The 25757-nt window shown below is 54.9% G+C and overlaps 2 protein-coding genes across 6 annotated transcripts in view; one reads left to right on the forward strand and one right to left on the reverse strand.

Moving 5' to 3' along the window:
* The window catches only part of Als2cl (ALS2 C-terminal like), a 232033-nt gene that overhangs the window by 146933 nt on the left and 59343 nt on the right, over positions 1–25757 (reverse strand). The gene's annotated exons all lie outside the window — the stretch shown is intronic.
* Positions 3228–24799, forward strand: Pth1r (parathyroid hormone 1 receptor). Of its 4 annotated transcripts, none has more exons than XM_051203202.1 (15): positions 3228–3310; positions 5628–5747; positions 15848–15950; positions 17595–17729; positions 19404–19514; positions 19628–19746; positions 19898–19992; positions 20224–20419; positions 20774–20927; positions 22214–22274; positions 22557–22623; positions 22889–22983; positions 23584–23725; positions 23803–23844; positions 24295–24799. In XM_051203202.1, exons 2-15 carry the CDS (start codon positions 5673–5675, stop codon positions 24676–24678), a joined length of 1779 nt encoding a protein of 592 aa, XP_051059159.1. In that variant the 5' UTR covers positions 3228–3310; positions 5628–5672; the 3' UTR covers positions 24679–24799. The 4 variants fall into 4 exon arrangements, with proteins under 4 accessions (XP_051059159.1, XP_051059169.1, XP_051059149.1 ...); XM_051203192.1 differs by lacking the exon at positions 3228–3310 and adding an exon at positions 4347–4542; XM_051203212.1 differs by lacking the exon at positions 5628–5747.

Here is a 25757-nt window from a genome sequence, read left to right on the forward strand (position 1 = left end):
CTCTCTATGTAGCCAAGGATGACCTTGAATTTCTGATTCTCTTGCCTCCAATTCCCCATTTCTGGGCTTATAGTCATATGCCACCAGGTCCAGTTTAAGTGATACTGGGAGTTACCCTTATGCCATGCAGGAACCAATTGCTCTTGAGTCCTAGCCTGTGTATGGTGAGCCTGCGTGAGTTTACATGCACCATGTGCATGGAGGTGCCTACAGAGAGAGGCCAGAGAACTTTGGATCCCCTGGAATTAAAGGTAGATGTGAGCCACCTAATGTAGGTGCTGGGAACTGAACCCTGGTCCTCTGCAGGAGCATTAAGTGCTCTTAACTGTGGAGCCATCTCTCCAGTCCCTAGTTATTTATTTTTGAAACAGGGTCTCCTTATGTAGCCCAAATTGGGCTCACTGTACTCAGCTCTCCAGGCCCAGTGCCCACCCCCCACTCCATTTCTTTCTCGTGATACTTGGAATGCAACCCAGGATCTTACTCATGCTAAACAAGCACTCTTGCACTGAGCTATATCTCCAGCTCAGGGGTCAGTTTTTCTCCTGGGATGTGAGTATGATGCCTAAACCTTGAATAAAATTACTTATAGGTGATGTGTACCTCTACCACGTGGCAGCCTGGGACTTCTGAGAGGGAGGGAGAGAAGGACTAGACAGAAATGGGGATAGATAAAAGGGAATTAGTCATAGTGAGGCGTGGCAGGGCAAGGGAGGACAACTGAGGCACAGGCTCACTGGAGCTTGAGCTGGCCTGGTGCCTGGAAGGCAGATCCGTGAGGGTTGAGGGGAGGGCCTAGCCCAGGGTACCAGAACATTGGCAGGCTTGGGGTCTGGGACAAAGTCCTCGCCAGGGCAGGGCTTGGTAAAAAATAATTAATTTTTCTCTTCAAGCCAGAGCTCTGAGCTAGGCCTTCTCTGGCCCTCAACAGCAGCGGTGTCCTTGCTCGGGCTCGAGCTGCAGTATCTTCTCTAGAGCTCCCCCATGGCCTCCCGACGACGTCAACCTGAGTCTGCTCCTCAACCCGAGGCCCCATGGGAAAGGCCTGAGGATTCCAGGTAAGCGGGGCTCAGGGAGCCGGGAGGCCTGGGTACAGGTGGAAGAAGCAAGCCGCAAGACTGAGTTGCCTCTGCAGCCTCTGCTGCCCGTGCTGCCCTGGGGCAGACAAGAAATGCCCTCGTGGTCCCAAGTGTGTGGACATGGCGGCGTCATGACAACAAGACACCTGTAACCATGACATCAGCCAGAGGAAGCCTTTGGAGTATGTCCTGACTGAGACAAAGCCTCCTGGCCTCCTGGGCCCCCACCCTCCCTCCCTCCCTTCACCTTCCTGGAGGTGAGAAGCCAGGCCCTGCCACCAGAGCAGAGGGTTTGCCCAGCCAGCTGCTATGGAAGCCTTCAGTGACTCAGCTGGGTAGGGGAGTGTTTATGAGCAGCCGAAATGGCTGTAAAAGTGGCACCTTGCTTCACTTATGGCCTGGCCACCCCATCCTATACTGGCCCCTTGACTCAGAAAGTTTCCAGAGGGGTCTGTAACTAGAGAAATGTCTGGGGTTTGAAACCTGGGAGGAGTCTGGGCCTGAGGTCAGGGTTCAGCCACCGGTTGTAAATCAGACTGGGATACAGGATTAGCCTGGGGTCAGGTTCATTGTGGGGGCAGAGCATAGTCTGGGAGCAGAGCTAATCTTAGCATGCAAGCGACTTTGGGGCTAAGTTGGGGATGAAGTATGGGGGAAAGGGTGGTGTCTCAGAACCAGGGGGGGGTTGTGGCTCCACAGAGCCTCTAGGCAGGTGACAAGGGGTCTTCTGAGGGAGTAAGGCCTGATTACAGAGCTGGAAGAACCAAAGTGGGGTCTGTGTAGCTTGGCTAGAGCCCTACTTACGTTGGTATCGGCAGGGGCCTGTCAGTCTGCAGCTGCTACTGCGTGGTGCGAGCTAGAGTCCAGACACCACTCTGGCCCTGTGCTACAGAGACCCATCTTATCTCCTCCTGCTAAGCCTCAGCTGGGGATCAAAGAGAAAAAACACAGAACCCACTCCCTACACCTAGACTTACTTTTCCCGACTCCATTGAAAACTGATCTGAAACTAACCAGAAACTGACCCTGCAGACCAGGGCCTGTCAGTCAAAGGGCAAGGCTGGCTCTACCCAACCCTGGTATGCTGCTAGTTAATATGACATCCTTCCTCCCATTCCTATGGTGGCAGTTTAACCAAACGCCCGGGGGTGAGTTAGGTGATCATAGTGTGGAATGTCTAGTAAGGGACTCTGGAGTGAGGAGGGACTTGAGTCAAGCTAGGGAAATGTGCTTAGGGGACACCATCACTTCTCCCTAGTGATTGCCACCACCCACCCTGGTCCAGCCAAGGACAAATCTTATCTTTCTTTCATTTTATTTATTTATTTATTTATTTAGAGACAGGGTCTTACTCTGTAGTTCTGGCCTGTAACTTGCTATATAGATTAGGCTGGCCTCAAATTCACAGAGATCAGCTTGCTTCTGTTTCCCCAAGTGCTGGAATTAAAGGTGTGTGCCAGCACACCCAGCCCAAGTGCTGCAAGTAAGCTCTCTGTTGCCAGAACTAAGAACTCTGCCCTATCAGCTCTAGATTTCTCTCGTTCTTGATTCTTTTCTCATCACCAAAGGAAAGACATCAGTCACCTCCACATGAAATTTGGGTCATTTAGAAACACATAACAACCGAGCCCATCCAAGCATAGCACTGTGAGTCTTGTCTGCACAGAGCAGGCATACCATACAAGACAGGCCTGAACTCACACCCAGCACTACCAAGCAGGATGTCGGGACACAAGTAAGGCGGCTGTCCTCTACACCAAGCTCACCTGACAAGGAAACTGCAAAAAAAAAAAAAAAAAAAAAAAAAAAAAAAACAGACAAAGGTGTGACTGTGAGCAGGCCAGAAAGTCTAGCGGACCGTATTGACTGGGGGGGGGGGGGTGTCATTTTGAAGGAAATAGCAGTTTTTGAACTCCTGAACAAGAAACTGGAGAGCAGTGGGCACAGACGAGGAGCGCGGCAGAAGAAAAGTTTGAGGAAGACAGTGTGGATGGACATGAGTTCCCCTTCTCTCTGAGGGGCAGGGCCATCCTTGAGATGGGGAGCAGGGTTTTTCTGAGCGCGATAGGCGGGGGTGGGGGGTTGAGCGTATTTGCATAGAATGCTTGTATTGTATAGCTCATGGATTTGCACGAATCCTCAAGGTTCAGCTGGACATCTCCCCGATTTTGCAGATGAGAAACCTGAGGCCAAGACACCCCGAGAGTCCTGGTGATTAGGACACAGAACTGGTAAGTAAGCAAGCAAGGGTGCCATTTTTCAGGGCACCACGCTTAAAATGGCTTCCTTCAGGAGGCCTTTCGCTAGCCTCTGTCCCAAGCGCTCCCAACCTTCTCTGCTGCCTGATCCCCCCCCCCCACACACACACACCTGGTACTCCAGCAGGTAGTAGGCTTGGAAGTCCAAGGTCTGGAACCCAGGGGTCCAGCACAGAGTACATAAACTCCCCCAACTCCTCTCTTTCCCTAAGTCGAGGGTTCCAAGACAGTTGCCAGCATTTTGGGGGGGAGGCGTGATGGAGGGAGATGAGGTCCAAGAGTGGGTGCCTAGCTGAGCACCAGGTCTTATAACCTCAGAACTGGAGATGCCTGGCAAGCAGCCGATAGGACCAGACATCTTAAAATACCCGGATTAGAAAGGGACCCCTCTAAGTTCCAGACCCAGGCAGGAAGAGCACTATGCGAGTCTCGGGTCCGCTACACCCCGGGACTAGAGATGGGACAGAGGATGGAGGACCAGGCAAGGGCGGGGCGGACGCGAGGGCGTTGGCTGTGTAGCCTGATTCTGGCTGGTGGTGGAGCAGCTTCCCCAGGGTTCCCACACAGCCAGAACTGGAACCCCGCGGGTGCACGGACAGCGCCGCGCGCGGCCGGAGGCGTGCGAAGTACTAGGCGGTCTCCCCAGTGGCTCCTCTCCTGGAGCCCGCTCGCTCATCACTAGGACTGGGCGATCTGGGAGCGATGGGTGGTCTGTGCTTTCCAGAGGAGAGAATAAAGCAAAAGCGGGGCCAGCATCCCAGCCCCTGTTCTCAGGTCCCGATGTCAAGAGCTCCCTAGGCTCCGTCCCCCAACACTAATGCTTCTGCCGAAAGACCCCGGGCCGGGTCCCTGGAGAGATGCCCCGGGCTGGGGGGCGGCGGGCTCGGCTCTGCCCTCCGCACACCCGCCCGGGAGGCGGTGGAGGGGGCAGGGGCGGAGGAGGCCCGGGGAGGGCGCGGGGGAGGGAAGAGGCTCCGGGCCGCGGGGGGAGGGGAGCGGCAGACGCCGAGGCGAGGGACGCGCGAGGCGGGCGGCGGCTGGGAGCAGCGGCCAGGCGGGGGGCTCAGGCGGCCAGGCAGGCCAGGGGGGATCGCGAAAGCTCCATGAAGTCCCCCCGGGGCCGCGGACGGGGCGCTGGCTTGGGGAGGCTGTCGGGGGGGCCCCGACATTCATGGCCAGGCGGGGGCCGCGGCGGCGTGCTCGGAGTAAGTCGGGGTTCGGGGGGCGCGGGAGGCCGGAGCGGGGCCGGAGGGGCTCGGGGCCCGGCCGGGGCGGGCCCGGCTGCCTGGTCTCGGTGTCAGTCTGCGGCGCCTCCTCGGAGCGCGGTGGAGTCGCCAGCCCGCTGCCGCTCAGTTCGGTGGCTTTTTTGGAAACTTGCAAATGTTTTCGTAGAGGAGGGGAGGGGGGAGCGAGGGAGTGACCGAAACCGAGCTTGGGGCGGCTGGAATAGCAGAGGCCAAGGCCGGGGAGCGCGGATGGGGGTGGAATTGGGGGGGGGCGCTGGCTAGAGACCGACTGACAAGCAGACGGGCTGTCCCCGGTGTCGGGCGGCAGAAGCGCTCGTGCCGCTCGGGCGCACGCGGCGCGGGTTCGGAGGATGGGAAATGGGGTGCAGGAGGTGGCTGCCAGGGCTTGGGGGTCCACGCTGGAACGGGGGGAGCCGGGCCGCAGGGCCGCGGGAGAGCCCGGAGCTGGTGGCAGGAACACCGAAGGGCTCGGTGTCGTTGCAAAAGTCGGGATGGCATCCCGTAGTTGCATGCCCCGCGCAACTCAAAACGCGCCCCCTGCCCCGCCCCGACTCCCCTGGTGCCCACTGCCGCGGAGCTAAAAATAACAGCCTGGTCGCCCCCCGCAGACCGCGACCCCGACCCCTCCCCCGCCCCTCCCCCACTGGGCGTGGAGCGAAGCCGCGGCTCCCAGTTCCCCCAAAGAGGGGGGAAAAAGACAGAGAGAAAGAAAGAAAGAAAGAAAAGGCGGCGCGGGAGGGGAGCGGGGGGCGGGCCGGGGGCGGGGGGCCCAGCCATATGGATGTGATTTCTCCGCTCCGAGGCAGACAGGCCGCTCAGCAGCGCTCGGCGCCCGCCCGCCGCCCGCCCGGCCTCAGGCTGCCTCCCTCCCTCCGCCCGCCCTCTCTCCATTGCGCCGGTTGGTTCTCTCGCTCGCCCTCGGCGTATGGGCCCCGCACCGGGCTCCGGGGCCTCGGGCCGCCCGGACGCCGGGGTCCCCTAGGACGGGGTGTGGGCGGGGCGGCCCGGCCTGACACAGCTCTGCACCCTCCAACCATCACCAGGGCCGGCGGCGGCTGCCCCGAGGGACGCGGCCCTAGGCGGTGGAGATGGGGGCCGCCCGGATCGCACCCGGCCTGGCGCTCCTGCTCTGCTGCCCGGTGCTCAGCTCCGCATATGCGCTGGTAAGTCCCTCTCGGTCCACACTCAGCCACAGCAATCCTGGAGTTGCTCTGGGATCTCTGCGGAGAGTGTAGGCGCAGTCCTGGGTTCTCCTAATAGTCTGAACTTTGGGATGGTGATTCCCCCCCCTCCCCGCTCTGAACCAGGAATCCTGGTTCCTGCTCTCGTTGGGGTGTCTTACCGTAGGTTCCAGATGCCTGAAGTTTCCCCACTTCTGAAGACTTATCTTGGGGTCCTGGGTCTGGAAATCTGTTGTCGGAGTTTCCCTACGCTGTGCTTCTGTGAGCACACGGTTCTGGTCGTATGTATCTCTTGATGGTGACAGCGTGATCCAGCGGGCTCTGGGTGTGGAGTCCCACAGACTGCGTTGGGGGCCTCTGCTTTCGCAAGTTTTGTTTGCATCCGGTGCTCAAAGCTGTGTGCAAGAAGTCAGAAAAATCACATAGACTGAGGATAGGGTTTAGAGCCCCCTCCAGCTCTCAGGACCCCACAAATACACAGAGTATGTGCTTAATGGGACAGCTTTACCCCAAGTGGAAGTCGTTTACCCAGGGAGGTGGGTGTGGTGTTGTATGGAGGTCTCCTGAAACACCCCCTCACCATACACCTTGCAGAAGATAAATGCTGGAGAGTAAGCTGATCTTTGGGGGTACTGTGTGTGGCCTTGGAATGGAGACCAAGAGATAAAACAGAGGGCTCGAGAGAGACACGCAAGTATGAGAGCTCAGACCCCAGCAGGGACAGACTCAGAACAGCAAAGACAAACAGACAGAGAGCTGAAGACGCTGAGGGAAATCATGACCCGTCTTGGGCTAGGGTCTGGGAGTCATTTCTCAGAGAGGGGAGATTTTCCATCCTCTCATGTCCCACAGCAGTCCTACCCGAAGTATCCAACCATCCCTGAATCAGCTTTTGTGCCTGACTTTGAAGTCTTGTTGCCCCGTACTCCAGCCCTGACCAGCTGTAGAGAGACAGGGCAAGCAGCTTCCTCCACAGGGCAGAGCCTGGAACCCAGGACACAGGAGCTCTGGGACTCCTTGAGCTCAGCCTACAGCTAGTGTGACCTTGGACTGCCTTTGCTCACACCTCAGTTGTCCATCTTGTGAAAAGAGAGCGTGAGAGACATTTCCCAACACCCTTGCACTTGATGGTCTCCTGTGGTTCCCAGCACTCCATAACCAGGGCCCATGCCCTCCCAATTCTAGTCCAGTAATGGATTTCCAAAGCCAAAGACTACCCCAGAAAGGAACTTGTACACAGGGAAACAAGTTCAGAGGGCCCAGCTTGCTGTTCCGGAGATGCTCCAAGATTGGGCAGCAGAGCTGATTGCTGACTGTCCCTCAGTAACTTTTGTGTGTGTACACATACATGTGCATGGGGTTAGACCAACTGATGGGTAAGGTATCTTGATTGTATGGCATAGTCTGTCAGCATAGGGCTTTGTGGGCATCTGGGTCAGTCCGTGGGATTGTGGGTGTTCAAGTCCATAGGTGCCTGAAACAGTGGCTCTGCACATGACTCTGAAGGAAGCACAGTTGTTTCTGTGTGCATGCATGTGCATGAGTGTGCATGCGTGTGTGCACCTTGTGAGTGTGTGCACACAGGTCTGTTGTTTACTTGTATTCAACAAATGCTTCTGTGCTTTCTGTTTGCCAGTCCATTGTTCTATACACTTTACGCAGATCAGTTAGTTTAATCTTCCCAGCCGCCCTCTGAGAAAGGCGTGTTCCCTGTTTTATATTGACCCATCCAGTCCACTATGAGCATTGTCTATCTTATGTTAACCAGGTTCCAGGCCCTGTACCTCAGTGGGTGTGGTGCTACGGAGCCCCTAGGACTCCTTAAAGCTGTAAGCTGAAGGCAGGAGGCCAGATGCCAGTATTGGTTCTGCAGGGACCTTGCTGGGGCATGTGAGTGCACTGGGCCATCTCCTGCTTAAGGTCTAAGGGGTGTAGACCAAGGGACAGATTTGGCCAGCCAGCCCACCCACTCACCACCCTGTGGGATCCCTGGGCTCAGCTGGAGTCAGCAAACACTTGGCAGCCTGCCCATTCTCTCTTCTAAGCCCTGGAGCTGCTGCTGTGTCCAGATGTGTACAGGTATAGATAAAGCCTACCCACCTCCGCTGTCACCAAACCTATAGACTACCTCCTCAGCCAGATCCAAGGCCAGGCTCACTTCTCTGGTGACCTTGGTTGAGGTACCACAGAGCGTCCCACTGGGAGAACACCTTGGGCTGGCTGTGCAGGCAACCTCTTCCGACCGGGCTGGGGTGGGGGAGCTCAGAAGGTAGCTAATTTTTTTTTAACGTTTATTGTGTGTGTGTGTGTTTACCAGTGCTTGTGGGTGTCACTGCTCTCCTCCCATCGTGTAGATCCCAGGTTTTGAACTTAGGTTTCAGCACTTTCCCTGTTACATCATCTTGCCAGCTCAAGGTACTTGCTTTTAACAAATAAGAACATTTATCTACCAAGCAGTCACTTTCCATAGAGTCTGAGCTAGGCCTGCCATATATATTTTCTCATCCCGCCCATTGTCCGAGCCACGTTATGGGGAAATGACCTTGAGGCTCACATGGCAGAAGTGGGGTCTGACCCATTTCAACCCAGGACTCGAATTTCTACAGGACTTTCACTTCTAATGAGGCGAGGGTAAATTCCGGGGCACAGGATCCCTGTGTCATTTTGGGGTTTCTTTTCATAAAAGATTGAAATCTGTTATTCTACCGTTTTAATTGTTTATTTCGTAACTAATACATGATCACACTGTCTTTTTTATAATCGTTTTTGTATTAGTGTGTGTGTGTGTGTGTGTGTGTGTGTGTGTGTGTGTAGGTCTGAAGGTCTTGCTTCCACCTTATTTGAGACAAGGTCTGTCTGGGCTGCCGCCGCTGTGTACACCAGTCTTGCTGGTTCTCAGGCCTCTGAGGAGTCTCTGGTTGTCTTTATGTGGGTTTAGGAACCCAAACTATATCCTCATTTGTGAGCAGCAAGCGCCTTCCCTACTGAGCCATCTCCCTAGCCCAAGAGTTCAAATGACACAGAGCAAACAAGCTTTCTTTGGGTCCCTTCCTAGAGAAAGACATTTTGATAGTCTGCAGGGTCCTCTGTCTCTCTGTGTTTCAAATGGCACCTCTTTGTATACATAGCAAGTAGACGATGAATCCTGTTTTCCGTTTGTTTTTAAATGAGTCCAGCAAGCTTCTCCATAAGGCTATGTGACACATGCATCATTATTCCTAATGGTGTATCTTTATATTTGTGCATATAAATCCTTTAAAATATTTATTTCATGTTGAAGTATTTGGGTTTTGTTTTGTTGTTGTTTGGCTGGTTGGTTGGTTAGGTTTTGTTCATTTTGTTTGTTTTTTGTTTGTTTGGTTGCTTGTTTTTTTTTTGTTTTTTGGTTTTTGTTTGTTTTGTTTTGTTTTGTTTTGTTTTTTTGAGACAGGGTTTCTCTGTCCTGGAACTCACTCTGTAGATCAGGTTGGTCTTGAACTCAGAGATCTACCTTCTTCGAAGTGCTGGGATTAAAGGCATGTGCCACCACTTCCTGGCATTTTTTTAAAAGTATTTGCATGTTCTTGTGTTGGTGTGTGGGTTTTTGAACATACATTCAGTCAGTGCCTGAGGAGGCCAGAAGAGCTGTCAGATCCCTTGGAGCCGAGGTTGCAGGCTGTTTTAAACTGCTCAAAGTGGGTGCTGGGGGCAGACTTGGGTCCTCTATCAGAACAGTAGGTGCTCTTAACCACAGAGCCATTTCTCCAGCCTCCAAATCCTTTATTAAAAAATTATTTTATTGTATGCTTACTGTTTTGGCTGCATGTGTGTCTGTATATTGTATGCATTCAGTGCCCGAGGAAGCTAGAAGAGGGTGTCAGGTCCCCTGGAACTGGGATTACAGGCAGTTTATGAGCCACCATCTGAGTCAAGAGAATCCAGCCTGGATCCCCTGGAAGAACAACAGAGCCATCTCTCCAAGTTCTTTTTAATCCTGTATAGTATTCCAAAATATGAACTTTGTTAAACACCCCTGAGGGATGCACGTTCAGATTCTTCCTCCACAATTCCCCAACGAGTGTGCTCACGAGTGTGCGTGCATGTGAGACATGGTCCAGATGGTGGCAGAGAGAAACCCTTGAAATGCCCTCTTGGTTCACCATGTGACCAATTCCCGGTAGGATATTTCTAGAATTTGTCTTTGCTGGGTCTGAGAACATGCACATTTTTTATTTTAATAGGCATGGCCAAATTGCTCTCTAAAAAGCTGTGCTGGTTTATACTCACCAGGACCAACCACAAGGCCCTCTCCCTGCTCTGCTCTGCTTCGCAGGATGCAATGAGGGGCCCTTTTGTTTCATCTTAGCATTTTGATGGGGGAGAAGCAGTGTCTCCTGTCGCTTGAATTTACACTCTGCCAAAGATTTTTCAGACTTTATACTTGTTTATTATCCAACTGCTCAGAGAGCTCGCTCGGAGCCATTACCCATCTTTCTATGGGTTATTTATCTTGCTTGTATTGATTTGTCTGAGCTTTTTATATCACCTGCCCCTAAACACATCCTCTTCCCCCGCCCCCCAACTCCCAGAACTGCTTGAGGACAGAGCAGTGGAAGGGCACAGGCCCACGGGAACTTGGGTTTTCTTCGGAATGTTTTAATGAGGCGTCAAGCAGCCTCCCCCAGATTCCTGTTGTGGGCCTTCTGGGGACACTCCCTGGTCCAGCTACCACATCAGGAAGGTAGCTATTTCAGAGAGCCCCAGGAAAAATAAAAGGTATGGTGGAGTTTTCACAGAACCTTGAAATTGTCTTTATAGTGACTAGGAGACCATGCACAGGAGACAGCTCTAAGTTTGCTCAGGGTCACAGAAATAGGAGACCTCCCAAGCCCTCTAGAACCCCAGCTGGGGGCCAGCCTTGTGCCCAAGCTGAGAGCTATGAGATCCCAATCTGCTACCCTGCTAGGGTTAGGTTAGGCCATTCCATCCTTCTGGGCCTTGGTCCTCCAGCCTAGCTCAGGTAGAGGCACTGTGAAGATCCACCCTGTCCTAGCAGCCAACTCTGCCATCCCAGGCTCCGTCCCACCGCCTGCCCCAAAGGCGGCCACGCTGGCTGGCTGGCTGGGATGAGAGGCGTCACAGTGCCTCCCCCCGAGCCCCTCCCAGCCCCAAACACAGGCAGCCTGTTCAGGAAGGCCTGGCAAGGGGGAGGAAAAGTCAGCACTTGTCCGTGGCAGGATGAGAAGCCCGTCCCAGCCTGCCGTGGCCAGCCAGATGGACAGAGGGCAGCAAGGGACAACAGTCCACAGTCAGCTGGCATGGGAGGCAGTGAGAGGTGCCAGCATGGGTCCCAGTAGTGGAGCCTGGAGAAGGGGTGCAGGAAGGCCACAAGGTCACAAGGGGATCTCCTGAGAGCCAAGTATTTTTACTTTGCTGGAGTCATTCACATCCTCACTTAACACCAAGGCCCAGTTGTCCTCTGCCAGTTAGAGGGGTCATCTGCATCCAAACATCAGCACCCCGATTGCTCCTATGGCTACTTCTACCGCTGATCAATTCCCTTTGTGGATGCTTGCTTGATGCAGCAAAGGTTACATACAATACAGGGTGCTGGAGAGATGATGTTATGGCCGGTGCCACAGCATCCATGTAGCTGTGTATTTCCTTTGCTCCAAGGCTACTGCTTTGGTGTAAGTACACCTTAGCTCTGCTCCTGGCCCTCTCCTTCTGACTATTCTGTATGCCCTGTTCTCCCCTTTGTGAAATGAGTGTGTAGTAGAAGGCGAGGCTGACATGAGTGTAGCAGACAAAGAGGGTCTCGTGGGATGGGAACATCCAGGGGTAAACACCAAATACATCTGCCTTCTCCGATGCAGGCAAACAAGCAAAGCACACTGTCCCTTAGCGGACCAGACTCACACTGGCAAGGGGTTTGCTGATATGACCCAAGAGGGCATCCTGCTAAGAAAATATTATGCCATAGAAGCCCCTTGCACAGAAACAGAATGTCAGCTGAGGAAAGAGACTCCTTCGTTTGGTTGGAGAGGTAGAATTTTGGTTTGGTCTGGAGGGGTACAATCTTGACATGTTTGAGATCACAGATGCCAATGTGTAGAATCTGGCAGGGAGGAGAGAAAGTTAGGAGTGACATCATGTGGGTGATGGTATGGACCACAGAGCACAACCTTCATCTGCACCCTCCTGCTTCACCACCTCCATATTGGGGTCTCCTGGGAGCTAAACTGTACTGGAACGTCTTAGCCAGGCATGGTGCTGTCCACCTGTACCTCAGTGTGCAGAACTGGAAGGTCTCTGGTCATGAGTGAGGCCCCACCTGAGCTGGGGGATGACAAGATACATCAGGACCATTGACGGCACATCCTCTACAATGAGGCCAGCAATATCCAAGTTTGTAAGTAACAGGCCAACTTCAGCCCCATCTGCCTGTGCCTTGCCTGGGGCCTCACAGCACAGCTCAGGGTCTGCAGGCTGCCCGCCCAGCTCAGGGCTAAAGTTGTGCGGCCCCTGCGAGTTCATGCACTCTAGACATGGTTGCTTGTGCCGGAGGAGGGCCCCTGCTGTGCTGCTGGAGGGGGCACTGTGGTAGGTGGGTCAGAAAAGCTGTCAGCACTAATCCACAAAGTGGAGACCAGTATGAGGGACAGCTGGTGGCCCTTTCGCTGGTGAGTATGGACAAAGTGGCCACGACCCAGGCGTAGCCCCTCAGTCTTGTCCCTGAGACCCAAGGCGCAGATTCTGGACCTGAGAGGACGCAGATCTGAGCTCCTCACACTCTGGAGCTATGCCAAGAAGACAGCACTCTTATAGGGGAGGGAGGGGGAGGGTGGGAGAGGGGGAGGGAGCAGCAGACAGTGTTGATGTCTGGCTGGTCAGCAGTTTTCCCCCTCAACCCTCTTCGACCAGGATAGAGGTCTGGTAATCTTGCCTACCCCCAACCCACAATCTGGCAGTGGTCTTGGGTGACAGTGTGAGTTCAGGGAGCTACCCAGGCACGACTCACACAGCACTGCCCCCATCCTGGCCCTCAGTTCTCTCTCGGGTCCCATCCCACAGCCCACCAGCCCCTTGCTGTGGACCCCTGCAGACAAAGGGATTGGGGTGGGGTGGGGGTGGTGAGTTGGTCCCATTGCTCACAGTAGCTATAGTGGTAGCCAGCTCTCAGCCTGCCCTGCCCAGGCTTTTGATGCAGTACTTACCGCTTTTCTGATTTTACAGGAAATCTAAATCACTGGGCTTAAGCTACTTTGCCAGAGACACTGGTCAATGGTAGAGGTGGGGTTTGAACGCCAATGTTAGTGGGAAATCCCTGGGGTGCAGCTGAAAGACAGTGAGGGTGTCCGGGTGTGCTGGGAGCAGCTGTGCTCTGAGGCTGGCAAAGAGGGTACCCGGGGAGAGGACCGCCTCTTCCCCTCAAAGTGAAGTACGTTCCTCACTCTGAGCTGCGTGTCCTCCTGCGTGGCAACTCTGTTCTGATTGGGGTGATGGAGAAGTAGGTCTGACTGACACCCAGGGAGGGCAGAGCCAGGGCCATTGCCCTTGGGGATGAATGAAGGCGTTTGGAGGAGGGTGCTAGAAGCATATGGCCTTCCCTGTCCAGATGAGACTAAAAGGGGAAGCTGACAAGAGGGGGAAGGTTAAACAGCCACCCCACCCCCACCCCTGGCCCCTGAGTGGGCATGTTGGTCAGTCTCGTCAGCTGAACAGTTGTCAACCCTTGAGTGCTTCCCTCTCATCTAGGCCATCAGCTTATACTCCCTGGTCACATCAGTGGCTAGCCAGGCCATTAGGAAGCTAACACATCAGCAGTCTTTAGAGACCAATGGGAGGTCCAGTCAGCCACTCAAGAGCCCTCCACTAACTGGGAGAAAACCATGGTGAATTCTATATCTTGGGAAGGGAGGGGTTGAACAGGAGGAAGGAGTCATAGGCAAATGGGTATGGGAGGGAGAAGTGACAGGAAGGGGTTAGGGATGGTGGTGATATTGGTGCCGGTGCTGATGTTGCCCGTGGTGGCTCTGGTCTCGATGGTGATGAGGTAGACAGATGGTGGCAGTAGCCATTCTGGAGGTGATGGTGATGGTAGCGGTATTATGGCAGTGATTGTGGTGGGAATGGTACTGGCAGCAGTGGTGGCGGTAACATTGGCAGCGGTGATGGCTATGTTGGTGCTGATGGAAGGGTGGTGATTGATGGGGATACCAACTGCAAGGACAGAGTGCATGGTAGTGAGAACATACTGTAACGGGTAAGAATCAGAACCCTTAGTAGTGAGCTCCCCAGCGCCAGGCACATCAGGAGAGCTTCAGGGTGGCTTAGAGGTCCCTGGACCTTAGCAAGCCAGTGTGTCCTACCTGGGCCTCGTCATTCTGCCCCAGCTGGGTGTGGTTAGGACAGTGAGAGGTTAGAGCCAGCCACAGGGCCAGCAGCACACTGGAATCCACTTCAGCCTTTCTGGGATTCCTTGGCTTTAGGGCCAGCTGAATCCCGAGGGTCCATTTCAGATCCAGGCTCCGGAAGCAGCACACATAGGCATGCATGTTGAGAAGTTCTCCGATACTCCCTGAAGTCCACACATAGTCCTTTGCCCACACACATGTACGCATACATGTTCACAGACACATCAGGCTCCAGGGTCCGAATAGACACGTTAGGCGTTTCCTACGTGAGGACTTACAGAAATGCGGCACTCAGAAGTTTACACTGTGGCCAGACAGCGGGTGCGCGGCCAGTCACACGCACGCGCAAATGCTCGCTCTCCTCCGCTAAGTAAAACCAGCAAGACTCAGCTCGGCGGAGCCAATTGGAGACTCCTTGGCCTGGAAGCCCGAGCTGCTGCCGCCAAGAGACGCGGTCAATTAACTTCTCTCTGCAGCCGGACTCCCTGACCCAGGCCGCCCGCCCTCTCCCGCCGGCCCGCCCCTACCCTGACCCGCCTCCTTCCTTCCAGGCCTCCAAATTCTGTGCCCTTCGTTGCTCCGCCCTTACTAAGAGACCTGCCTACATGGCCCGGCATGGTCTTGCAGCACTGCCTGTTGAGGGAGATCAGGCTGTGTTCTCTGTGTTTAAGGGAGAAGTAGCTTTTCTAGGGGAGTCTCAGGGACCATGAGGTCTGTCCCAGAGCATCACAGGCTACCCCGGGTTGTGATCCCTTAGGGGCCGTACTCAGGGTGGGGATAGCGACTGCTCCCAGGCAGAATGCTGGCTCCAAGTCAGAGGAGACTCAGACCCTCACCAGTAGCCACTAGCTCAGCAACAGGCTCTTCTCTACCCCTACGCTGTTCCCTTTCCCCTGGTTAAAATGATGTTACTGGGTCCCAGTGGGTGTGCAGAGTAGAAAGAAGAGAACGAAACCATTCCTGCAGAGAGGTCAGCAGGAGCAGAGGCCTGTGCCTGATCACACATCACAGCATCTCTTGGGGTGGGGGGCCTTCCAGTGGGATGAACCTCCCTAGTACAGCACGTAGGGGTCCTGCATAGTGCAGGGACCCCTTAGCTATCCCCTCACAGTCCTCCCCCTCCCTCTGTGAGACCCCAATTAGGAAGGGTGAGACCCTGACCCTTTTCAGGGAAAAGTACTGGCTGGATGCTGGGCCAGGATGGAAAATGGTGACAGCCATGGTCCCCAGAGGCCTTGAGACTTGAAGGAATCCAGGCTGGGTTTGTCTCTTCAGGGCTGAGCAGTCCTGATCCAACCCTAGGTCCCCAGCAGGCAGCCAGGATCCTGTGAGGCTCCGTCCTGGGACATTCCATCCGTTCCCATGTGCCCCAGGGGGATGGACTAGACAAAGAATGTCAGTGGATGCCGGGTTACTGCTGGACATACAGGGGACAGCCTCCACCCCCTTTCTCCTCCATGCAAGGGACAGCTCCCAGCCCTTTGTGTTGCCATGGCTTCAGAGCTTTAACGGGGGGGGGGGGGGAACGGGACTCTGTAAGGCAGATGCTCCCCATGGGGCAGCCTTCCCACACTCCCGCTAAAGGGAGGACTTTGGAAAGGGGAGATCCCTGGGGATGCTGGTTGACTTTGGGACCAGCTGCCTCACCTGGAAAAGCTGCCTACAGTCTGATCTTTGGCTTGGCAGGTGGACGCCGACGATGTCTTTACCAAAGAGGAACAGATTTTCCTGCTGCACCGCGCTCAGGCCCAGTGTGACAAGCTGCTCAAGGAAGTCCTTCGCACAGCAGGTGACAATGGGGAAAACTGGGGGGGGGGCATGAGGTCAGCAGTGATAAGGGTGGGTGAAGGGGGTGAAGGTTTTAACTTAGCAGTGGGCTTAATAATGGGAGACCCCGCCAAAGTAGAGACCTAAACTGAAATCAGCAGAATCAGGTGGTGCACAGTGTGTGTGTGTGGGGGGGGGAGTGGGTCTCTCATTTGAGGATGGAGATGTGAAGATAGACAAAGCATATACCCCAATGGGTTTAGATGGGGCGAGGCAAGCCAGGAGCTTTGATAAGTGTGCAGGGCCCTATGTGGCGGGCTGAACCAACTTCACCAAAGAAAAGATAGCCAAGCCATATCTTCAGAGATGAGGCAGTCTTTGAAAGAGGCCATCTGGATACGGAGCTCTAGCATAGAACTAGAACCAGATGGGGGCAGTTGGGGCTAGAGGGGTTGGGATGGGTGTGTGACTCAGTCTATAGCCTAGAGAGGGTGTTTGACCTGCAGAGGGGGTATTTCCCGCAGCATCTCTAAGGGAGGAACCACCCATCCAGTCACAGTTCAGGGGGGTCTCCCTGCCCATCTCCTGGAAGCAGGTATAGGCTACACTGGCATTCATCCAGGCTTCTGAAGTCTGGCCAGCCCCATCAGCAGAGGAGGTCAGACCCTGACTTACTGTCTCTCCAGAGCAGCTTTCTCCCTGGCTCTGGCTCTCAGGTTACTGGGGGACAGCACACAGCCAAATGGTGACAGGTTCTCAGTGAAGCATGTAGACTTGGTTCAAATTCATGAAGACTCTGTCTGTATACAGAGTCTCTCTACCCCGACCCCACCTAGGGCTCCCAATCACATGGAAGGTAGGGACAGATGAGGCCTCTCATTTGACCCTCAACTTGGTGCTCTTGATAGTGTGGAGCCTGTGGTTTGTGTGCATCTCTGACTCCTCATCCACCATGGAACCCCTCCCTGAGGGTGCAGGCTGGACAGTGCTGACAATCATCCTCCCAGGTTGCCTGGGCTTGGCTTCCCACAGAGCCTGATGTGGGAGGGCCAAGGTCCTCACCCTGGCTTGGGCCGTAGCTGAAGTCACACAAGTCAGAGAGTGAGGGCTTTCCGGCTAAGGAGGCAGGCCTCCTGTGTCTTTTCAAGGAAGAAAGAAAGGCCAGGCTCCAGCTCAGGTGGTGTCATCGGAGCACGTGCAGACACTGCGAACCCCACCCCTGACACAGTGCAGTACACTTGGCCCTTCTTTACCAGCCTCCTCACCTGCGTAACACCATAGCCTGACTTGGTTTTCACCATTACCTCTCCGCCCCATCTGGCCCAGTTTTCACCGTGCGCCCTCTGGCGGGCTGTTCCCTCCTTCATGGTCATGACTATGGAGTAGTCAGCCTTTCTGTCTCACTCTCCAGCTGACCCTGCATTTACTGCCATTTGAACCTCTGTTGACCAACTGTTTCCTGACTGTCTCTCCATTTGGCAAACACTTTACAGTTTCTGAGATATCGCTACACACTCATCCTTCATCTCTGGTCGCCCAACAACCTAAGTATTGGTATCCTTGGCAAGGTCAACTCATTGTGCAAAGGGGGACTTGAGGGAGGGTCAACAACCCAGGGCTGTTGTTATAGCACAGCTGATGGCTAGAACTGCCCTGATTTCTCCAGCCAACATAATGGATTCAGACAAGGGGTGGACGCCAGCATCCACATCCGGGAAGCCCAGGAAAGAGAAGGCTTCAGGAAAGTTCTACCCTGAGTCTAAAGAGAACAAGGAGGTGTCCACTGGCAGCAGACGCCGAGGTATGTCTGTCCCCCTGTCCTGGACCCCTGCCTTAGCAGCCATTTGACAGGCTCAGATCCACCTGTCCCTGACCTTCTGACCTAGTCTTATGAGTTCCTATGGAAAATCAGGGACCACAGCTCCCTTCCTAGGAAAGCAAGCCAGGAGACAGCCCAAGGGGCAATACAAGATGGGGGGGGGCAGGTCAGTGTGTGTCCTCAAGACACAAAGAAATGTGCACAGGACTCGCCCAGCACTCCCCAGAAGAGGATCTAGAGCTACAGGAAAACATGACCCACGGAGGGGGGGGGACAAGATGGGGGAGGGAGAGGATGAGAACTGTGTCCTGAGACATAGTCAGGGAGCGATGGAGAGAGACAGAGGAATAAGATGCTCAAACCAAAAGTCTGGTGCTTGGTATGTCAAAGGCGGTACTGAAAGACACGCAGTGGGAAGACAGCAAGAGGGTAGGGCAGCCTTAGCGGGGTGGAGACAGACGGGGGGACAAGGAGGAGAGGAGAGAGGGAGAAACAGGGTTGCCTCAGGGAGGTGAGGAGAGACAAACACAGACCCAAGCTGTGGCCACAAGGCCAGTTAGAGCCAGCAGGGTGGGCAGCAGATTCCAGATGGGCCACATCTGGGAGCCTGTGGTCACCCTGTGGCTCCCCAGGGACCAGAGGGAATTGTGGGCCTGGCGGGGTGGGGCTGGGAATATGGCGCCCAGGACAGAGAGCCTTTCACGGGGCTGGGCGTGTCCAGCCGTCGAGGCTGCCTTCCAGGGAGGTTCGAGAGAGCCCTGTGGTCAGAGCACTGCAGGGGGAGAGAAGGGGACTAAAAGCTGGGGAGGAATGTGGGTGACCTAGAGGCTGGGGACCCTCTGAAGTCACTTAGCATGGCTGTCACTGCCCTTTGAAATGCCCCATTAGCCCTTGGATTTGGAGGGCTGCATGCCTCGAGTGCTTGTTCATGGGTCTTCTGTGCAGCCCTGGATGGTGGATGCCTAGGCTCATACGGTTGCCTATCCAAAAAGGAAATGGAAACTCAGAGTGGGGACACCTGTGTGAGGTTAGCAGCATGTTAGATGTCCAGCTGGCACTTAGAACCAGACTTCCTCCTCCTGTAGTCCCTAGGGAAGGGCCACATAAAGAGCCTCCACGCTGAGGGGAAAACTGAGAAAATGCTCGTCTTCGAGCTGGTTGTGGTGGTTCACGCCTTTACTTCCAGAACTCTGGGGGGCAGAGGCAGGTGGATGGATCCCTGTGAGTTCAAGGCCAGCCTGGTCTATCTACAAAGTGAAACAATGTCTTTTTTTTTTTTTTAAACTCCTTTCTTCAGAGACCCCCTAGAAAGTAGGACCAAGGACAGACAGAGAAAAGGCACAGCTGAGCCCTTGAGGCCAGGCCTGTGTCATTTAGTAACCTCATCAGTTAACCACTTCTCTTGTCCCGTTCCAGACCATCTGGAAAAGGGATTCATGTTACTCCTCCATCATAGGGGCTACAGTAAGTTCTCTGTAGCTAGTGGGTTTAGGGAACAAGAGGAAGAAATAGCTCAATATATTCTTTCCAGAATGCTCTAACCCTGAAGTTACCAGTCACAGGGCAGTGTGTGAGAGTCAAACCTCAAGTGTGTTCCTATCCCTACCCCTTAGCTATGGATCTGACTCCCCTTCTGTACCCCACCTTTGGGCACAGGACGTCCCTGCCTGCCAGAGTGGGACAACATCGTTTGCTGGCCACTGGGAGCACCAGGTGAAGTGGTGGCGGTACCCTGTCCAGACTACATCTATGACTTCAATCACAAAGGTGAGGCTAGCCAAATGGCTTGAGAACCACGGGGATGCCATGAAGTCTGGAGTTCAGGCCCCCAGTGGCTCCAGACCTCCTTTGCCTGCGCTGACTGTCCCACGGACTTACAGGCCATGCCTACAGACGCTGTGACCGCAATGGCAGCTGGGAAGTGGTTCCGGGACACAACCGGACATGGGCCAACTACAGCGAGTGCCTCAAGTTCATGACCAACGAGACTCGAGAACGGGTGCGAACTCATAAGACCATCCCCACCCCATTAGTGAACCTCGACCCAGCCGACACTCCTAGCCTTTACTTCTCCAGAAACTTTAATTTGTCCTCCAGTTTGCCATTAGTGCCCACCCTGAGTCCCAGGTCTCTGTCTCTCACCTGCGCAGGAAGTATTTGACCGTCTAGGCATGATCTACACCGTGGGATACTCCATGTCCCTCGCCTCCCTTACAGTGGCTGTGCTCATCCTGGCCTATTTTAGGTGGGCGGGGCAAGGGGCGGGGCGGGGCAGGGCAAAGCCGGTGAGGGTAGGGCATGGTCTAGGGTGGGGCTAGGGGGTCCAGGGTGCGAGCCTTCTTCTCCCCCTTCACTGGCTGCATCCCCCTGCGTGATGTCCCCATCTACGGCACACAGCCCAACTTCCTGCCCACCGCTGCATCTCCCTACCCCCCCCCCCGTGCCCTCACCCACGGCGATGTCGCACGTCCCGCAGGCGGCTGCACTGCACGCGCAACTACATCCACATGCACATGTTCCTGTCGTTTATGCTGCGCGCCGCGAGCATCTTCGTGAAGGACGCAGTGCTCTACTCCGGCTTCACACTGGATGAGGCCGAGCGCCTCACAGAGGAAGAGTTGCATATCATCGCGCAGGTGCCGCCTCCGCCCGCCGCTGCCGCAGTTGGCTACGTGAGTGCTCCTAGGCTGCCCACAGACTCCCACCGTGCCATTTGCACCTGCCTGTCTCTTGCTACCTCCTGCAGCTTCAGGCCTGCAAACCCATTTCATAGCGATCCTCACGCGACTCAGCTCAGCTCCCAGCCTTACTGCTAACAGCTCCTCCTGTCCCCCTTCCTTCCCTCCATACTGGAGCGCCCTAACCACCCACTTCATCCCCTGGCCACCTGCTGCTAACACCCAACACCCACACAGGGTCCCAGCCCAGAAGCCCAGAGTAAGCTCTCCCTTCTCACCTAATGCAGACCAGACCTTGCCTGTGAGATGCAGGCTCTACCTTTTGGTTAATTCCAGTTGGTCTCCTAGGCTGGCTGCCGTGTGGCTGTGACCTTCTTCCTTTACTTCCTGGCCACCAACTACTACTGGATTCTGGTGGAGGGGTTGTACTTGCACAGCCTCATCTTCATGGCCTTTTTCTCAGAGAAGAAGTACTTGTGGGGCTTCACCATCTTTGGCTGGGGTACGGAGACCAGTGGGGGTGGGTAGGGCGAAGGTGAACCTGCATGTCTGTCCCTCTTGGTTTGTAGCAGGCTGGAGGCCCGCCCATCCTGCTGTGACTTGGACCCTGTTCTAGGTTTAGGGGACTCAACTTGGCTATGGGCAGGGTCACCCAGAGCTGTTGGCTTGAAAGGGCATTTTGGCTCACTTGGGGTGATAATTACTGGGTTTGACATGAGGTTAAACTTGGGATCAGAATGGGATTTTCAGTCCCTAGTTGGCCTGGGGTTGGGAATGTAGTCTAGACCCTTCTTCCACCCAGAGCCCTGTGGAGGGGCTTGCGTTTGTTAACAGGAGGGAGGTCCCCGCTATCCAGAGCCACAGGCCCAGCAGTTCAGTACCACTTAACTTCTGCAACCTCTCTGCAGTAGATTCCTGGGATGCTGCGATCCTACCAGTCCCCCTCGGGCTCAGGGATCCAGTTACTGATAATTGTCCATTATTGCTGGCAGCTCCCGAGCTTGGCTGGGCCCTGGGGAAAACTGCCAGACTGTGGAGGGGTGGGCCAGTGGCTAGAGCCTCCTGGGCTCAGCACCCAGAAAGCCCTCAGGTCAGTCTCCACAGCCTCCTTGGCCCTTGGCACATGCCCTACTCCTGACCTCACCATGGCAGGCCCCAGGGCTGGGCAGGTCTGGGCCTGATTCCAGGAACTAACACAAGCTCCTGGGCTAGAAGGTGTCTGGGTGGGCTGGAAACATGTGGATTAGGGAGCACACAGAGCCTTATGATCTGGGAATGTCACACCCTCACCACAAACCCAGGTGACACCCTTTCCCCCTAATGATCCACCAGGCTAGAAATAAAGCCAGGAGGGGGCCAGGCTCCCTTCACTCGGCCTGCCATGTGTCAGTACCCTGAGGTTCTCCTATGGCCTCTGCCCAGCCTGCGACGACAAACTTCATTTTATATACCCTCATCCATGGAGGCTCGGACCTTTCATGCCAGGCTTGGAGTAGGGGTTTTAGAACAGAAAAACGCTAGTCACTGGCTCTCTCCCCATGGGAGTTCCAGGCCTGGTGCAGAACGAACTGGGATGAGCTATCGATACCACATTATTTCAGCATATGTCCAGCAGGCAGCATAGGTAACTCCAAAGGAATCTAAATGGGGGGGGGCTGGCACCTCAGGCTGTTAAGATGACATTAAGGAGCCCATGTGCCTAGGGTGAGGGGTGGGACAGTGAGCTGAGGAAAGTCATTGGGTTTGGGGCAAAATGCATAACCCTCAGACTGTTCTCCGTACACACAGGTCTTCCAGCTGTCTTTGTGGCTGTGTGGGTCGGTGTCAGAGCAACCTTGGCCAACACTGGGTAGGTGAAGTCGCAGAGTGTTGTGGGGTGGGCAGGGACCTTGACACAGGCTGGAAATGCTCTGGCTCCCTCTTCTGTGACTTGTGAGGTGACTCCTGGCAGTGGCAGCTCCAGGCTTAAGGGTGACTTCCAAAGAGGCCCGGAGTGCCTCAAGCCTGGACTCACACATGCAATACCCGTCCTGTGTCCCTGACAGCTCGTGTCAGAGCAGGCCAACTCTGGGGCCCATGTGGGCTGGCTGAGAAGGAAGGGGCCAGTGGCTAACGCTTCATCCTTCCCCAGGTGCTGGGACCTGAGCTCCGGACACAAGAAGTGGATCATCCAGGTGCCCATCCTGGCATCTGTTGTGGTGAGCAGGGGTCCAGGGCAGTGTTGGCATGAGCCCCAGGGACTAGCCCTTAACCAGAACATCTACAATGGCTTCCCTGGACCCCAGGACTGGAAACCCAAAGACCAGGTGATCCCTACTCCAGTCTAGATGGGTTCCTAGGATGAGGGCCCTCGGGCATCCTAGAGATGCAGTGACAGAGTAGGGCCTGTGGCATGGCCTGGGGTGCACGAGTCCTTGTGCTGTGCTACCAGGGCAGAGTCTCCATTGCAGCCTCCCTCCACAGCTCAACTTCATCCTCTTCATCAACATCATCCGGGTGCTTGCCACTAAGCTTCGGGAGACCAATGCGGGCCGGTGTGACACGAGGCAGCAGTACCGGTGGGTTCTTGCTCTTTTGAGTTGGGGCGGAGTTCAGGGTCATTGGTTGCCAGCACCATGTACCCAAGAGAGGACAAAGGTCCTATGGTTGAGCTTGTGAGAGATGCCTCTGGCTCTGTGGCCCCCCGATCCCCACCACCACATGCCCTGCTTGCATGGGAGTGCTGGGTCATGCTGTACCACTTGGCATCAAGCTTTGCACTCCAGCTAGGGCCTGCTAGTGTGGTACACACCAGCTACCCTCAGACAGCTGGACTCAGGGAATCAAAGGGACAGATGGGTAGAGGTTGGCGCCAGTAACATCCTCTTAGGAGAAACCCAAAGGTTGGGTCATGGGAGAATGAATGCATGCCAGCAGCAGGTGCAAAGGGCAACATCACCTGTGGTCTACTCCAGGACACCTCTCAGGACCAAAAAGCCCAAGTAATACTTGGCCTCCTGGCAGAAGCCATCCTGGCTGAACTTGGTTGCCAAGCAGCTGGAGTCAGAGCCTCTGTTCCTTCCATCACTTCTGGAGCCTGGGCCTGGCTGGGGTGGGAGGATAAAGTGCTGTGTTTTGGGGCAAAGAGCATGACCTAACCTGCATGCTGCCACGGCCAGGAAGCTGCTCAGGTCCACGCTGGTGCTTGTGCCACTCTTCGGTGTCCACTACACTGTCTTCATGGCCTTACCGTACACCGAGGTCTCAGGGACACTCTGGCAGATCCAGATGCACTATGAGATGCTCTTCAACTCCTTCCAGGTGCGTGGTCTGCCCACGGTCCCGGGGAGCGGGGGCCGGTGGGATGTGGTCCTGATCGCATGTGCCTCTCTTTACAGGGATTTTTTGTTGCCATCATATACTGTTTCTGCAACGGTGAGGTAAGCAGCAGGCAGCACAGGCATAAGGAAGGAGTCGGGAGGGCCCCTCCCTCAAGCCTTGCCCCTCCATCCCCTCCCCACTCCCGATTCTTCCTTTGCGCCTCAAGAACCTTCCTGAACACACTGTGAAAGCACAGAGACGGCTTCAAGGATGATTCAGGTTCACTGTTTCCTGGGCTGTATGGGCTCCTCCATGTGTGGCATAGGAAAGGCTCTCCCTGGTCCCACTCAGTTGAGGGCTCAGCCATCTTTGGACCATTTGAGCTTTTGGGTTCTGGCTGTATCAGCTGCCTACTCTCAAACACCATGTTCTAAGGATTGGTGTGATTTGACTTGAACTTGATGTTTTCAGTTAGTCTCCTGTCATTTACTGCAGCAACGGTATCAGACAAAAACACAGGGCACGAGGGTTAAGGGCACACTTGACTGCCACTCATCTATTTCCCCAAGGTACAAGCAGAAATCAGGAAGTCTTGGAGCCGCTGGACACTGGCATTGGACTTCAAGCGCAAAGCACGAAGTGGGAGTAGCAGCTATAGTTATGGCCCAATGGTGTCTCACACAAGTGTGACCAATGTTGGCCCCCGTGCAGGACTCAGCCTTCCACTCAGCCCCCGCCTGCTGCCTGCCACCACCACCAACGGACACTCCCAGCTGCCAGGCCATGCCAAGCCAGGGGCCCCAGCCGTTGAGAGTGAAGCCATACCAATTACCATGGCAGTTCCCAAGGACGACGGATTCCTTAACGGCTCCTGCTCAGGCCTGGATGAGGAGGCTTCTGGATCTGCACGGCCACCTCCATTGTTGCAGGAAGAATGGGAAACAGTCATGTGACTGGGCATCAGGGAACCGGACTGCTGGCATGGACAAATGGACAGATGGACCCAGAGGCCAGTGGTTGGCTGGTTGTCCATTCAGGACTGGGCTGGGAAGAAAAACAAAAGGGGAAAAAAAAAAAGAAAAAAGAAAAAAGGGAGCTGTGTGTGGCTTCCTGTGTTTCATTCAAGGAAGGCAGGGTCTAGGAGCCATGAGACAGTTTGGGGACTACTCACTCCATGGTTGGGAGAAGGACCCTGGGTCTCATGACCTAGGAAGGATCTGGGAGTTGGGCATTCAGCATTGGTGGCTCTGCTCTCAAGGCCCAGAAAACGGCTTAAGAGGTGGTTCCGTTGGTAGAGCACCTGCCTGGCATGCACGAAGCCCTCGGTTCTACCCCCAGCACCTGATAAACAAGGCACCCACCTGTACACCCAGTTCTCAGGAGGTGAAGCCAGGAGGATTAGAAATTCAAGGGTATCCTTGGCTGTATAGAGCAAGTTGGGAGGCAGCCTGGGGCACATGAGACCCTATCTTTAAAACAACAAAACAAAACAAAAAAACAACCATTGCCCAGAAAGGCTGGAGTCTGCAGGGGTCACAGCAGCCAGGTGGACCTATGGAACTGCTAGCCTTCCCCTGTTGTCATGGACACACATGGAGTCTGGCTTCTGGACCCTATCTACTGGTCCCAAGTCACTGCCCTGCCACCAGGTGAACCTTTCCCATTTGGTAACCACCCAGGGAGTCCTCCAAGCTTGACCGCAGCTCCAAAACTGGAAGGGATAATGCCTCCAGCCACCAGATAGAGGTTGAGCTGTCTGCCCTGGCTCCAGAAGCTAGAGTTCAGGCCCTAAGAGTTAGCTGGGGTGCAGGTCTGCAAGGCCAGACCTGTGCACTGAAAAAATAAGAACACAGCTTTCACTCAGTGTCCCCACCTGACACCTCCCTACAGCTATCTTCATCCTCTGGGACCTCCTAGTCCTGTCTGGATTCCCAGAAGGCCTGGCATTGAGGCTTACATACCTATCCATGGGCTGCTCAGTTCACTGTGCCTCCCGGCTTTTATATCAGCTGATGCTTCTATCAAATCTCCC

This window comes from Phodopus roborovskii, unplaced genomic scaffold (assembly GCF_943737965.1).
Source record: "Phodopus roborovskii unplaced genomic scaffold, PHOROB, whole genome shotgun sequence".
Lineage (NCBI taxonomy): Eukaryota > Metazoa > Chordata > Mammalia > Rodentia > Cricetidae > Phodopus > Phodopus roborovskii.

Excerpts from the sequence above, each read along its gene's own strand:
- Pth1r (XM_051203202.1), top strand. The coding sequence starts at position 5,673 with ATGGGGGCCGCCCGGATCGCACCCGGCCTGGCGCTCCTGCTCTGCTGC. Across the intron at positions 22,624-22,888 it reads CCATCCTGGCATCTGTTGTG|CTCAACTTCATCCTCTTCAT; the intron begins GTGAGCAGGGGT and ends CTCCCTCCACAG. Across the intron at positions 23,726-23,802 it reads TGCTCTTCAACTCCTTCCAG|GGATTTTTTGTTGCCATCAT; the intron begins GTGCGTGGTCTG and ends CTCTCTTTACAG.